The sequence below is a fragment of the Pongo abelii genome, chromosome 9 (assembly GCF_028885655.2).
Source record: "Pongo abelii isolate AG06213 chromosome 9, NHGRI_mPonAbe1-v2.0_pri, whole genome shotgun sequence".
Lineage (NCBI taxonomy): Eukaryota > Metazoa > Chordata > Mammalia > Primates > Hominidae > Pongo > Pongo abelii.
In genome coordinates this window covers 122,945,841-122,958,982 of record NC_071994.2, presented here as the reverse complement: position 1 = coordinate 122,958,982, position 13,142 = coordinate 122,945,841, and the positions used below count along the sequence as shown (strand labels likewise).

General features: G+C 55.4%; 1 protein-coding gene across 1 annotated transcript in view; it reads left to right on the top strand.

Moving 5' to 3' along the window:
* Positions 1-2,843: 2,843 nt before the first annotated feature.
* NECTIN1 (nectin cell adhesion molecule 1) overlaps positions 2,844-13,142 on the top strand; it is a 68,481-nt gene continuing 58,182 nt past the window's right edge. Inside the window, exon 1 of the mRNA XM_002822589.6 lies at positions 2,844-3,788. Within this exon, the coding sequence (XP_002822635.2) occupies positions 3,710-3,788 (79 nt within the window). The 5' untranslated portion in view covers positions 2,844-3,709. The remainder of the gene's footprint in view (positions 3,789-13,142) is intronic.

Genomic DNA, 13,142 nt, shown 5'->3' with positions numbered 1-13,142 from the left:
TTTACTCCCCACCTCAGTGCAGACTGGCTATAGTGTCAGAAAGTATTGTAAAGACCAGGTAGAAATCGTGAGTGCATGGACTAGATTAATAACAGGAGAAATGGAGCAATGTCACTAGACCATATATATATATTTAGATTTAGATTTAGATTTAGATTTAGATATATATATATTTATATTTAGAGATATATATATTTATATTTAGATATATATATATTTATATTTATATATATCTCAGGGGCAGAATCAACAAAATTGGAACATGGTGGTTTAGGAAGAGGTAAGAAGCAAGAGTGACTCCTGGGCTCACAGCTTAAGAGCAGGAACCAAAGCCTGCTTTCCTGCTGCTTGGTCCTGTGTTTCTTCCCTGTCACTAAAGGAAACCTTCTGGTCCTTTTGCCTTCTGTTTGCGCCTACCTGTCCCTTTCTCTTATACATCTCTAAAACGCAAAACGAACTGGAATGCCTACTGTCCTAACACAGGTGGCACCTCTCCCACCTCCACGTACCTCCATGTTCTGTACAAGCTGTTCCTTCCACTAAGGAGTCTCTCTCCTGCCTCTTTTGGTCCAAATCTGATCTGTCCTTCAGGGTCTCAGTTAAATGTCCCCTCCCCCAGCAACCTTCCCTGCTTGTTTAAAGATGATGAGTGAACAACCATGCTATATCACTTACTTGCTTCCATCTTCTCCACCCAACCAATCCCCAGGCAGCCACATCTTCCCTGCTGGCCGCACCCTCTTTGGAAGCTCATTTAAGATCAGAGGATCAAAGAAGCCTGACCTAAAGATGGAGAGAGTGCAGCCGGGTACAGTGGCTCACGCCTGTAATCCCAGCACTTTGGGAGGCCAAGGAGGGTGGATCACCTGAGGTCAGGAGTTCCAGACCAGCCTGGCCAACATGGCGAAACCCCGTCTCTACTAAAAATACAAAAATTAGCCGCGCGTGGTGGCACACACCTGTAATTCCAGCTACTCGGGAGGCTGAGACAGGAGAAACACTTGAACCTGGGAGATGGAGGTTGCAGTGAGCTGAGATTGCGCCACTGCACTTCAGCCTGGGCAACAGAGCAAGACTCTGTCTCAAAAAAATAAAATAAAATAAAGATGGAGAGGATGGGAGGGTAAGAGCAGGGCACAAGAAGACATTGGTACATCTGATTGCCCCTTCAAACCATGCCTTCAGCTCCTACAATGTGCCTGGCACAGAGCTGAAGGCCACCACAATGAATTCAATTCAACCCTGGCCCTTAAAGCACTCAGCAGCCAGATGGGAGATTCCCAGCTGCCACAAACTAAATCTGATAGCGTGTTCCCCAGTTTAAAACCCTCCTAGTGGCTACCGAGCATGATTCAGGAATCTGCAGACCTCTCCTTTCCTCAAGTCTTAGGCTCAGGCTACGACCAGTCAACCCTTTGTGGGCCCCCTACTCACCTAACTATCGCTTACCTTCATTCCTTTGCTCGTGCTGACCCTCTACCTTAAATCCAGTCTCTTTTATGTCTCTGCCCTCCAGCACTTACCTTGGTCTGATAGATGACTCACCGAGACCCTGTGTTCGCTTCCCTGAAGCCTTTACACCGACCCCACCCCGGGCTAAACTGGGCACTTTTTCTGTGACCCACCAAACCCACACAATCCCATATTAAATATTTGTTTACGACATCCGTTTCTACGTCTGTGTTCCCCCACCCTTCAACTAGATTGAGTTCCTTCAGGGCAATGATGATGTCTCCGTATTCCCGAGCCAGGCACTGTGTTTTGATACAAAGAAAGCCCAGGTTACATTTGTTAAATGTAAAAGACCATACAGTGAGTGGGTGAGTGTTCATGAGAATGCCAGATCTGACTACTTCCGCAAGAAACCGAGATACTCCAGGGCCGGATTCCAGGCAGTGGGAATATGGCGCTGTCTTTGCCCCTTCTCCAGTGAGGAACCAGAATTTACATGTTATCAGAAACAGCCACTTCCCCTCTGCTCCTGCCAGCCTAGAGGGCTGGGCAAAGGGTAGAGGGAGCAGTGTCCGGCCAGGGTCTGGGGAGAATTCGGCTCTCCTTAGTGGGAAACTCTGTCTGTCTTCCTCCCCCAGGGGGAGGGGATGGGGATAGGAGGACCAGAGTAAGGGGAGCAAGGCAGGCCCGGAGGGCGCAGTCGCCTTGGCAGAAATCCTACCACACCCGGATGTGGTGGGTGGTGAACGGGATGGGGCGGAGAGTCCCTGCCCTGCCAGGGACACTGACTGGACGATCCACTTTCGCGGGAATCCCACAAATCTCTAAAAACTAAGGTCCTGGAAACTGGAGAAGAGCTCGTTTTCAGGCTATGTTTGGGCAAGGGCGGGGCGCGGAGTGCTTCAATTTTTGGAAAAGGAACCCCCGAAAGGAGCAGGGATTAGAAAAGAAACTCTACCAGAAACCTCAGTGGGCCCGTCTCACCCACTCATGCCCACCACTGACTTCTCTGGCAGCTCCCCGTCGCCCCGCGCACCGCTGCCTCTCAGTGGAACGTCCAAGTGGTGCAGAGGAGAGGGATCTCCGGAGACTGGGTTCTGTTGCGAGCTCTGCCACGTTCCGTCCCGGGCGGAACTCTTCTTTGGGCCTTTGTTTCCTCGTCTGTGAAATGGGGCCAGGGTGGGAGCAGAGGGCTTGCAGAAGCCCTGCCAGCTCCGACGCTGCTAGCCGGGATTCTCCATTCCGCCCTCTCCTCCACCGCCGCCCCCGGCCCCGTCCTACCTCCACCCCCACCCTCCTCGCCTCGGCGCCGCCGGCCGCTAGGGGTCACTGCCTGCCTTTGTCAGCGGAGGAGGAGGGCAGCCCGCGCTCCAGCCGGCTCCCCAGCTGGAAGGCGGCCGAGGGGTAGCTCCCCAGCGAGGGTCCTGAGCCGGACCCCGCGGCCCGCGCTCGCGATCCGCCTCTGCTTCGGTCGGGAAGGCGCGTGCGCTCGGGCTCCGACCGGGCCCTGGCGGGCGCGCATCGAGACCAGGAGGGGGTTAACGCTAACCCCTCCCCTCTGGCTGACATCACGGGCGAGCGGGTGAGAGGCTGGAGCTCGGCGAGTGAGAGAAAGAGAGCGAGAGCAGCGAGCGCGGCTCCACATTGTTGCGGATCGCCGGCACCCGGCAGAGCGGCGGCGGCTGGGACGCGCGGCGCCTCCGACCCGTTCTCCTCGCGCCCGGCCACGCAGCCAGAGCCACCCGGGCCGCCGACCGCCGAGCCCGCGCCCGCCGCCTGGGCCCCGAGCCTTCCGCGCCGCCCGGGTGCGTCCCGCCACCCTCGGAGGACGGCCGGCCATGGACGCCTGCAAGTTGGAGCCGAGCGGGAGGGTGTGAGCGCGCCGGGGCCAGGAGCCCGCGCCGCGCAAACGGGCAGCCGGGCGCGCCGGGGGTGGGTCCCTCTCCCCAGCCCCGCTCTGCGTGGAAGAAGAGGGTGGGGACCGGCGCCGGGAGGAGAGCGGAGGAGGCGAAGGGGCATGACTCGTGCAACTTGCGGCGGGCATCTGCCGAGCCTCTGAGCCGGCGGCGGCCCGGGGCCCGGACTGCGGCCGCGCGGATCCCACCCAGCCCACCCCGCCCCGGCCGACGGCTGCGGCTGACCTGGATCCTCCGAGCGCCCGCCGACCGCCAGCGATCTTCCCTCATCTTCCGGGCTGGTTTCTGCTTCGCGAGGAGCGCTGCCCTTGCCGCCCCTCTCGCAGGACCCCCGGCCCCCGATGGCTCGGATGGGGCTTGCGGGCGCAGCTGGACGCTGGTGGGGACTCGCTCTCGGCTTGACCGCATTCTTCCTCCCAGGTAAGAGCGCTCACCTCTGCTTGTCCCCACCCCCATCCAATGCCTCCCCGGGGCTGGGAGTCGGATGGCGGGCACGACTGGATTGTGGGGAGTGAAAGGAGCTAGAAAAGTTGGGTCACGGCTTGGGTAAAAGGGGTGGGAGGTGGCACGGCGGAGAAAGAGGTTGAGAAGCCGAACCGCCTGCCCTGCAGGGAAGCAGTCGGATGAACGTCTCTATGTAGCATGAAAGCACTTTCTCCGCTCAGTTCTTCACAAAAAATAATAATAGTAATAGCGTTCTATTTATTTAATAACCAGCTCTCTGCTCGGGAAGCAGTTTGGAAACACTGCGTGTTACATAAATGCAAAATAATCACCGTAATCACCGTCTCGGGGTGGGAGACAACAGCCCCGGGGGAGGGCGTCAGTCTCGGAGCTGCGGGTTTGGAGTATGGCGAGGGGGCTTCGTTTCTTTCGGCGGCCCCTTTGCCAGACGGCTCAGGACGCTCGGGCCCCCTCCCGCCCCACACCGCCCCACAGCGGGCGCGGAGAGTCGGCTGCTGCGGCAGAGGCGGCTCCTCGCTCACCTGCGGTTCCTTTCCTGGAGGATGAGGCCGGGGCAGCCTCCTCCCGGCCTGGCGCGGGACCGGGCTCCCCCTCGGAACTCTGCTCCCAGCTCTGGGGGCTCTCCCTGGAGGAGACACCGCGGGCTTCCTGCCATCCAAGTAGCTGCATGACCCACTTTCCCGAGGGTGCCCCGCGTGTCCTTCCTCGAGGTGCGGTCTGCCGGCAGCCGAGGGGTTAACCTCGCGCCCGACCCCGGGGTGGCCCTGGTGGCCCATTCTGACGAGTGGGGTGGGGACGGAGGCTGGGACCAGCCCAGGCGTATTGTGCTGGGGAATGAACTGGAAAATGCGTTTAGGAGGCAAATCCGACCGAGTCCCCTCGCCTGGATTTAACCCTTTGTGTCCCTGGGGAAGCTGCCGAGCTCGCCGGCTGACTGAACACCAAGCGTGGGTCAAGGGGTGTGGGGAGTTCCTCCAGCTCTCTGGGTAGAAACCAGAGACGACCTGCAGCTCTAGCAACATGGGATTTTGGGGAGGGGGGCGGATCTTGACTGGAGCACGTGGTCCCCGCCTTGGGGTAGCAGAATAGGGGGCCAGTGTACAGAGACCATCTCCTCGTGGGGCAGGAATATTAGATCCCGAGTTCCTGCAATGTGCTTTGCCGCAGAATGGCCAGGCAGTTTGTTATCGAGGGACCAGTCTGGCTGCCTAGTTCCGGGGCTAGGGTGCACTCCTGGAAGGCAGAAGCCTGGCCTCATTCCCTTCTATGCCTCTCCTGCTGCCAGCCAGCTCACTACGAGGGCCCCGCCAATCTCGCTGAGTGGTGGATGTCTGGGAAGCAGTTTGTGAAAGCCAGTACTGGGGTGCCTCCACCCGTGAAGCCTGGGGTGCTGCCCTGCTGGCTGTGGGGGGTGGGGAAAATCCAGGGCTCACAGGTGTCACTGCCCACCCTGCCCCCAGAGGGTGGTCTTGGTGAGAGTGAGAGGTCTTCTCACACTGGATGGCCTGGGAAGCCAGCCAGAGATACAGAAGTTCAGGCTCTAGGACTTGCCTGGCCACGGGGATTTGAGTTTCCAGGAACCCTTCAATTACATATGTCCACATCCGGAACCCAGAGAAAGGAGAGCTTCCCAGAGCTCTGGTTGGTCCAGCACACTAGGGGTTAACGTAATCCTGGGATGGACAAAGCGTGGTGGGAAGGGTTGGGAGAAGGGGAAGGAACTCACCCCATTCTCCCTCCTTTTGTTATTCTCTTTCCCTAGCTTTGTGATCCCTTCATGGTTAATTCCTTCATTGGGGGCTAGAGGCCTGCTGTGCTCCACCCACTCAGGAAGTGGGAGCAGGGAGGTGAACTCACCTGGCTCAAGGTGGATACAACCCCTGCCAAAAATCTACATGAAAGGGTGGGATGCAGAGAAAGGAACCAGGGATGAGAGAGGTACTTAATAAATGCTCTTCCATTGACTGTAATTGACTGATGGGTAGCATCCGTGCACCAAAGTTCCTGGACCGCCCAGCTCCTCTGCCCAGTGGCTGGGCCCCTGGTGCCTTCTCTGCTTGCTTGCTCTAGGGTCCACGGGTGCAGGGAGGCAAGTGGATACAGTTGTGCCCAGTCTGACACTTGGATGGAGGCTGGTTGGCCCAGAAGTTGCAAGCCCACACCCTACTTTGCATCACCTGCTGGCTTCCTCCCCATTGCCCGCTATAGCGTCTCTCTAGGGACTTGCCAGTCTGATGCTCTTTTCAGGGTTTTCCTGGGCTGTGACAGGGAAGCTGGGTCTGGGTGTTTGAGGAGAGGAAGAGGGAGGGGTCTGGAGTGTGTGCGATTGCCCCCAACTTCAAAACACTCCCAATCTGGCTATTGAAGTGTAAACACAGAAGTATGTTTTCAACAACACAGACTTTTCTAAGCAATGTGGTGAAGCCCCACAGGCCTCTGTTTCCTGAGATGACAATCCACGGTTTCCTCCTGTTAACTTAGAGGACAGGGTCAGTGGGGCAGGTGGGTTACATCCCAAAAAGAGACAGGGGGAGCCCGAGGAGGAGGCAGAGGACCTGCCTGAGAAGCAGGTGCATTGAGCTGTTGTCCCACCTATACCACACCCTCCCTAATTGGCTTCCCCACACCTTTTGTCTGGAAAGAGAACACACACCCCAGGTGTCATGCACACCCTCAGAAGACCTGTCGGGTCACACAGCACACCCCTTTCTGCAGCCTCTCTCTGCAGCTTCTGCAGAGCCTGCTGCCATGTGGTCTTTGAAATTCCAAGTGTCAGGGCTATTGGGTTATTTTCCTTCCTCTCTCTCTGTTTCTCACATACAGTGGTGTGCTTCAGCTTGCTGGGCAAGGCATTATGGCAAAACCAATTCTGCTGGCCTGGGGTTTGCAGCATGTGTAAATGGGAATCTCCTTACCCATTTATAAGGCAGCACTGTGGAGTGCCTTGGAATTGGATTCTAGGCCTCCGTAGTCAAGGCTGGAGGGGAAGAGGAGATACGGCAGAGCTTGGGCCCAGTTGCCCTGGCTGAGTGGCCCGGAAGGCATCTCTTGAACCTGAACTTCTGAGCATATGCGACAGGTAGCCCTTGTTGCCTGAGGCTGGCTGAGGCTAAGAGTGTTATCGGTTCCCTTCTCAGCCACTCATCTTTGTACAATGAATGCACCTTGGCTACTGTTTGACCTCCAGACTCTGTTGTATGTTGCCAGGATGGTTGAGCCGGCCAGAACCCTAGTGCTGATGACTGAGCAAGTGGACCAGGCTCGGGGGCAGAGGGTCAGTTCCAGTTGCTGTGTCTATGATACTGCCATTGTTTAGCAGCTGACTAATGTTCATTGTTCAGCACAAACAGAAAATACCCAAGGGAGGTGTGTATGTATCTTCGATTTTTCCGACTGTATCTTTTCCTGGTTAACCTGGTGAATTAAATGCCTCCTACCTCAGAGACAGACAGACAGAGAGGTGTCAGCATATTCACCTGTTTTGCTGATTTAAAAAAAAAACAAACAAAACTTTAAACATTAGCCAGTGTGCCAGGCTAAAATGGTCATGAGCCAGCTGTGGAACTTAAGCTTGACATTTCTGACAGTCTGCATAGGGTCTCCCCTTTAGTATAAAGTGTGTGTGTGCACACAGGTATACAGGGCTTTGTGTGTTTGTGTTGGTGATCTGCCATTCACTGTGCATGTGCGCATCTATGGGGACTAGGAGTAGAAGGTGTATGTGCTTGTGTCTGTGGGTCACTATGGGACTAGGGCCATAAATGTATAACATCAAATGTATATTCACATATAACTGACTGCTTAGAGCTTTCTGACTAGGACTTTGTGAGTGGTCCAGACTTGAGAATGCCTATCTGATGTGTCAGAGTGTCGGTGAGGGTGACTTTGGGAGGGCGCCTAGGATTTGCCCTTGGTTAGCTCTTCTAGGACACACTACCGGGTCCTTTGGAGGGTGGGAAGCCTCTATGCTGCTTCCTTTTTCTGTTCTGCCCTTGGCTTTAGACTGGGCCTCTGCCTCCTCGCAGGGAGATGCTGAAGACCTTGACCACACCAGGAGAGATATTCCTCTCTTGTCAGCCTTCTGTTGTCTCCCTGGCAGGCATAGCAGCACTGGAACCTGGCATTACCTGGGGCCTAGCCTGCCCCACGCATTCTCATGATCCATGAATGGCTGGGAGGGGCGAAGGGAGGCAGTTTTTCAGCTCCTAATTTGGCATCTTTGCTTCCTACATGGGTACTTAAGGAAAAGAACCATGGTGTGTGTGGGGAGGGGAGGTAGCATACTCTGGGCATTTAAAAAGGGCGTGAGCATGAGCTTTGGTCCTCCATGAGGGCCCTGCAGAGCTGTGTGTGCTCAGGTGGGCAACATACATGTGCCTGGAAGCATCCTGGGTTCCTGCAGCAGAAAGCAGGAGCCCCCTTATTGGAAAAAGAAGTGGGAATAAGGGACAAGGAGTGGGGAAGAGGGTGGTCCTGGGAGCCCAGCACCCCGTGCCCAAGCCGAACTGGAAAACGTTTCCCCATGATGCTCACCCCTGTCCACAGAGACCAGGTCTGCAGAGCCAGCAGCAGATGTGCTGGCTGGGGCAGGAGGTAACTTAAGATCTGAGCAGGGATCACCTTGCAGAGAGAATGCCCTGAGCTAGAGATAACACCCTTTAGTCCAGTTAACTCTTTAAGCTCTGGATTCTCTCATCCTGTTGGGGGCTAGGAGATGGGGAAAGGGAAGAGATATGAGAAAACACACGGAACATAATATCCGTACCTCACCCCGTTCCACAAGGAGAGATGAACTCAGTGTAACAGGAGAGACCCGAGATGGACACAAAGACAGACTTTCTGACAGCAGATTGTAGAATCTTTAGGGCAATTGATTATCCCAGGTTTGTCCTGGGTGGGGGCGGGGGAGGCAATAGGTATGTATTCTCGGGGGGCTAGTGGGAGGTCTGCCTTTCACAGCCTCCCAGGAGAGAGCAGAGCAGCAGTGGTCCCAGGCACTGGTAGAGGGAGAGCAGCAGACAGCTCACTTCCTCTCCCTACAACCTGATGATCACTCCATCTTGGCAGCCCAGCATAATGAGATTGCAAAGTGGGGCGCACTGGCCTGGGTTGGAATCCCAGCTCTACCAATTACTAGCTGAGTGACCTTGGTCAAGTCACTTTATAGGCCTCAGTTTTCCCTGTTTTTTTTTTTTGAGACAGAGTCTCGCTCTGTCCCCCAGGCTAGAGTGCAGTGGTGAGATCTCAGCTCACTGCAACCTCCTCCTCCTGGGTTCAAGCAATTCTCCTGCCTCAGCCTCCCGAGTAGCTGGGACTACAGGCACGTGCCACCACACCTGGCTAATTTTTTTGTATTTTTAGTAGAGACGGGGTTTCACTGTGTTAGCCAGGATGGTCTCAATCTCCTGATCTCATGATCTGCTCACCTCGGCCTCCCGAAGTTTTCGTATCTTTAAAATAGGTTTTTGTTAATACAGATTCCCAAAGAGGTTGTGAAGATGAGATTGAGAATGTTGTATGAAAAGTGCTTAGCACATTGCCAGGCATGTGAGCACATGCAGTGAAGTGAACTTCTATCCCCTAGGCCTTCCCTCTCAATGGTCCTGGCCCCTCTGAGTCTGCTACTCGTGTTCCCTTGAGAAAGAGCCACTCAGCTGCCTGTGCACTGCTGACCTCACTTCCCGTGTCCCCAGCCAGGTGCTACTTGGGAAGCGAGTCCCTGCCCCCACTCGGGAGCCTGGCCGCCTGTGGGTAATGCACAGGTTCAGCCGAGGTGGTTGAGGGCTACCTAGGCAGCAGGTGCTGTGCGGCCTTTGTTCTGCTGCATGTCACTGAGGGCTCTCCAGGCACCTGCCTCGCTCCCTGGCTGTGGCCCAGCTGGGGCACCGTTGCCCATCTGGAGGCTAGCCGCAGCCATAGAGAGGGCCTGGGACTCAGCCCCTGCCTTCTTTCACTTCCACATTTGAGGGGAAGGTGGACAACAGCACCCTCCCTCCAGGACTCCACTCACCCCCTGAGATGGTATCAGCCAGATGGGTAGAGAATCCCTGCTGGGGTCACCTCCTTCTCACTGGCAGAAAATCCTTTCAGCCTCCTGTTACAGACTGAATCCTTTTGCAAATTGTCATAATACTGTCTGTGGCACTCTATAGCCACAGTTTCAGCTGAGCCTCTCAGGAGCCCCATGTGAATGGCATTAGTGTTGTATTAGTTCCATTTTAGAGATGAGGAAAGTGAGACCTAGGTTTAGCAATTTGCTCACCGTCTTATGCTGTTGTGGCCAGATTAGACACTGGGTCTTCTGACTGCAAATCCAGTAAACCAGAAGGATGAAAAGATCGGGAATGGACAGATGGAAGAGGATGAACCGAGCCAGTAGGATGTTAGAAAGTATCCATGGGACGGTCCTCCACTTTACCAGCCACCACCAGCTCACACTCCCCCCACAGCGGGGCAGAGCCTGGCAGCTCCCTGGGGAAGTGAGGAATAAGTTGAGGATATAGGTTGGAGGGTGGCTTAGCCGGAGATGACCACAGAGCCCAGGTTGGTGTAGAATAGAGGATGCCTAACAATGGAACATTCCTGGGGGCCAGGGAAGCAGTGTCCTGGAGCATCTCTCTCTGGGTATCTGGGCTGAGACATGGGCAGGGCCCCTGAGGTGTGAGCATGGATACCTGGGGCACAGGCAGGCACAGTGCCAGGGTGTGGGCCTGGCCCGGAGCAGAGAGCAGGTGTGGACTAGACAGAGCAGCAGAGAGGCACGGGGGCTGGCCCTCTCCTGGACTATCCCCCACCCACTCTGGTCAGCACAGACCCCAATTTCATTCTCAGTTTACAAGGAGTCTCATTACCAAACCACAGACAATAAAACCCTCCTGGCCATTCTGGCCTGGATCTCATTAGAGGACATTAGTTCCACTGGCTGGTGGCTCCACAGGGACACAGCTATGGGAGTTGGGACACAGCTGCGGGCGTGGCCCAGGCAGCAAAACAGGCCAGTGGCCTTGGGCACCAGAATGGCCCACTGGGAGTCTGAGTTCAAGCTATGGGCTTAAATGGAGTCCGTCCCCACAAAGTCCTAGAATGCTTGCTTCCCAAAGCTGGAAATGTGTGTCCTGCCCACCCACTTGGATGCTCAGTTCCACCCCCTGCCTGAAGAGGAGAAGGACACGGCTCCCTCCAGGGCTGTTCTGGGGAGCTGGCCTTCTCTGGGAGGAGCTGGGTGGAAGCTCAGCAAATCATCGTTCCGTGGAGGAAGGCCCTTGGGGACAGGGGACAGAACAGCCTCCCACACTCAGTACATCTGGATGTGCTCTGAGATATACGCCCTGGCACCAGAGATGGACTCTGGAGTCCTCGCAACAGCCTTGGCCTGAATCTTGGCCTGTCTTTCTGTCTGAAAAGTGAATGTAGGGAGTTGGGGACCCTAGAGAGGAAGCATTTCCCCTCACCTGTAGATGGAGTTTCACTGATGGCTGAAAGAGCCAGCCACTACGGAGAGCCAGCGGGTAGCCTTGGCAGGGGCTTCCTAGTCCCACCCCTCCCGGCTTGAGTACCTTGTCCTCAGTCATTGTGCTGGGGCCTTGGATTCCATCTTGTGGTTCTTCCCACCAAAGACAGGAGGATTTCTTTCTTAGCAGATTCTGGTGCCTGCTGACCCAGCAGCCTCCTCTCTGCCTGTACCTTCTCCTCTGCTTTGCATCTGTCCCCTGCAAGCCCGCATACCTGCTGGTCATCACAACACCGCCATGGCTTGAAGGATGTGGCCATGAAAAACAAGACAGGAGCCAAGGCAAGCGTGTCCCTTCTTGATGCCTCAGGCTTGTGAAGGAAAATGAGCACCACGCCCAAATAACTGGCTTTTAGCACACACAGTCTCACTCGGGGTGCTCCCATGGGGGGGTCACACGGGTCAGCCCACGATTTCGCAGGTGCCCGCCAAATGAGTCAGTGGAGGTGGGAGCACCAATCTGCTGGGGCAGATGTGAGTCTGCCCTGCTGTGGAGGAAGGGAGACTGAAGGACTGCATGGGCTCATGGAGTGCCCCTCTGGTGAGGGCCTGCCGGCAGCTGGTCTGGGGTACATGCCCCGGATGGGACTGGGGAGGCAGCTGCTGTGACTGTTCTCTGTGCCCCATGCACCCTCTCCCTCAGTCCCGGTGTCTTGTGGACAAATGCTGTCAGCTGCTAGGACAAGGGCAGTGGAGGAGGTGCCTCTGGTCCTAGCCAGCTCTGCCACCACGTCATGTGGGTCCCACTGCAGGGGAGGATGGTGGCACGTCCTCAGTCTGCTGCTCCAGTCTGCCCACACTGCTCCTTGGGTGAATCCACCTAAAGCACACCTGAGGGGGCACAGCACCGCCCTAACTGGTCCCCCACTGCCCTCCCCTGCACACCATGCTTTCCATGCCCAGCGCTTTCCTGCCTCAGTGCCTTTGCACATGCTGTTCCCCACATTCCCGCTTATTTCCCATAAATATGAAATCTAAATACTGAGGTCAAGAGCCACTTCTATTGTGAAGCTTTCATGACCCGCCCCCCCAAGCTAAGGATAACTTCTCTCATCTCAAATCCCCCAGCGCCTCATCCATGCCACCCCCTGCCACCAATTACTTTCCATCCTGCTATCCAGTCACTTGGGCCTGGGATTTATCTTCATCACAAGACTGGGAGCTCCATTGCTGATAAGGCTTGGTTTCTCCAGGGCCTGGCATAGGGGACGAGTAGGCCATGCTGGGTGGATAGACAGTTGCTTGTTTGAACCGTTGATGAGGATAATAATCACACACTTGTATTGAGAATTCCTGGATGCCAGGCACTATTGTAAACATCTTACATGTAACCACTTAGTTAATCTTCATAACAACTCATATGGAAGGTACTTCTGTTCTCCCCTGTTTTATATATGGAAAAATGAGGCCCAGATAGAGCTTAGGTAACTTGCCCAGGGTCACACAGCTAGTAAGTGGCAGAGCCAGGATTCTGATTCCAGAAGTCGGGCCCCATGTCTGTGATTATACCATGTGGCTAAGCCTCTCTTCCTGGCGGGTGGCAGACAGGTGATGGAGGAAGACAGTTTCCTAAGCCTGGAGTCCTCACAAGACTGCTTCCAGAATCTCTTCCCACCCCTGCATAGCACCTTCTTATTCACGTTCCTGTCCCTTCGATGGTGCAGCCATAACCTGGTGTTGTAGTTTTACATGCCTGATGCATTTGGGGAGTTATTAGTGCTGAATCTTCAGAGAGTCTTGGCACAGGTTGAACATCCCTAATCCAAAATCCGAAGCTTTTGGAGCGCCGACATGACGCC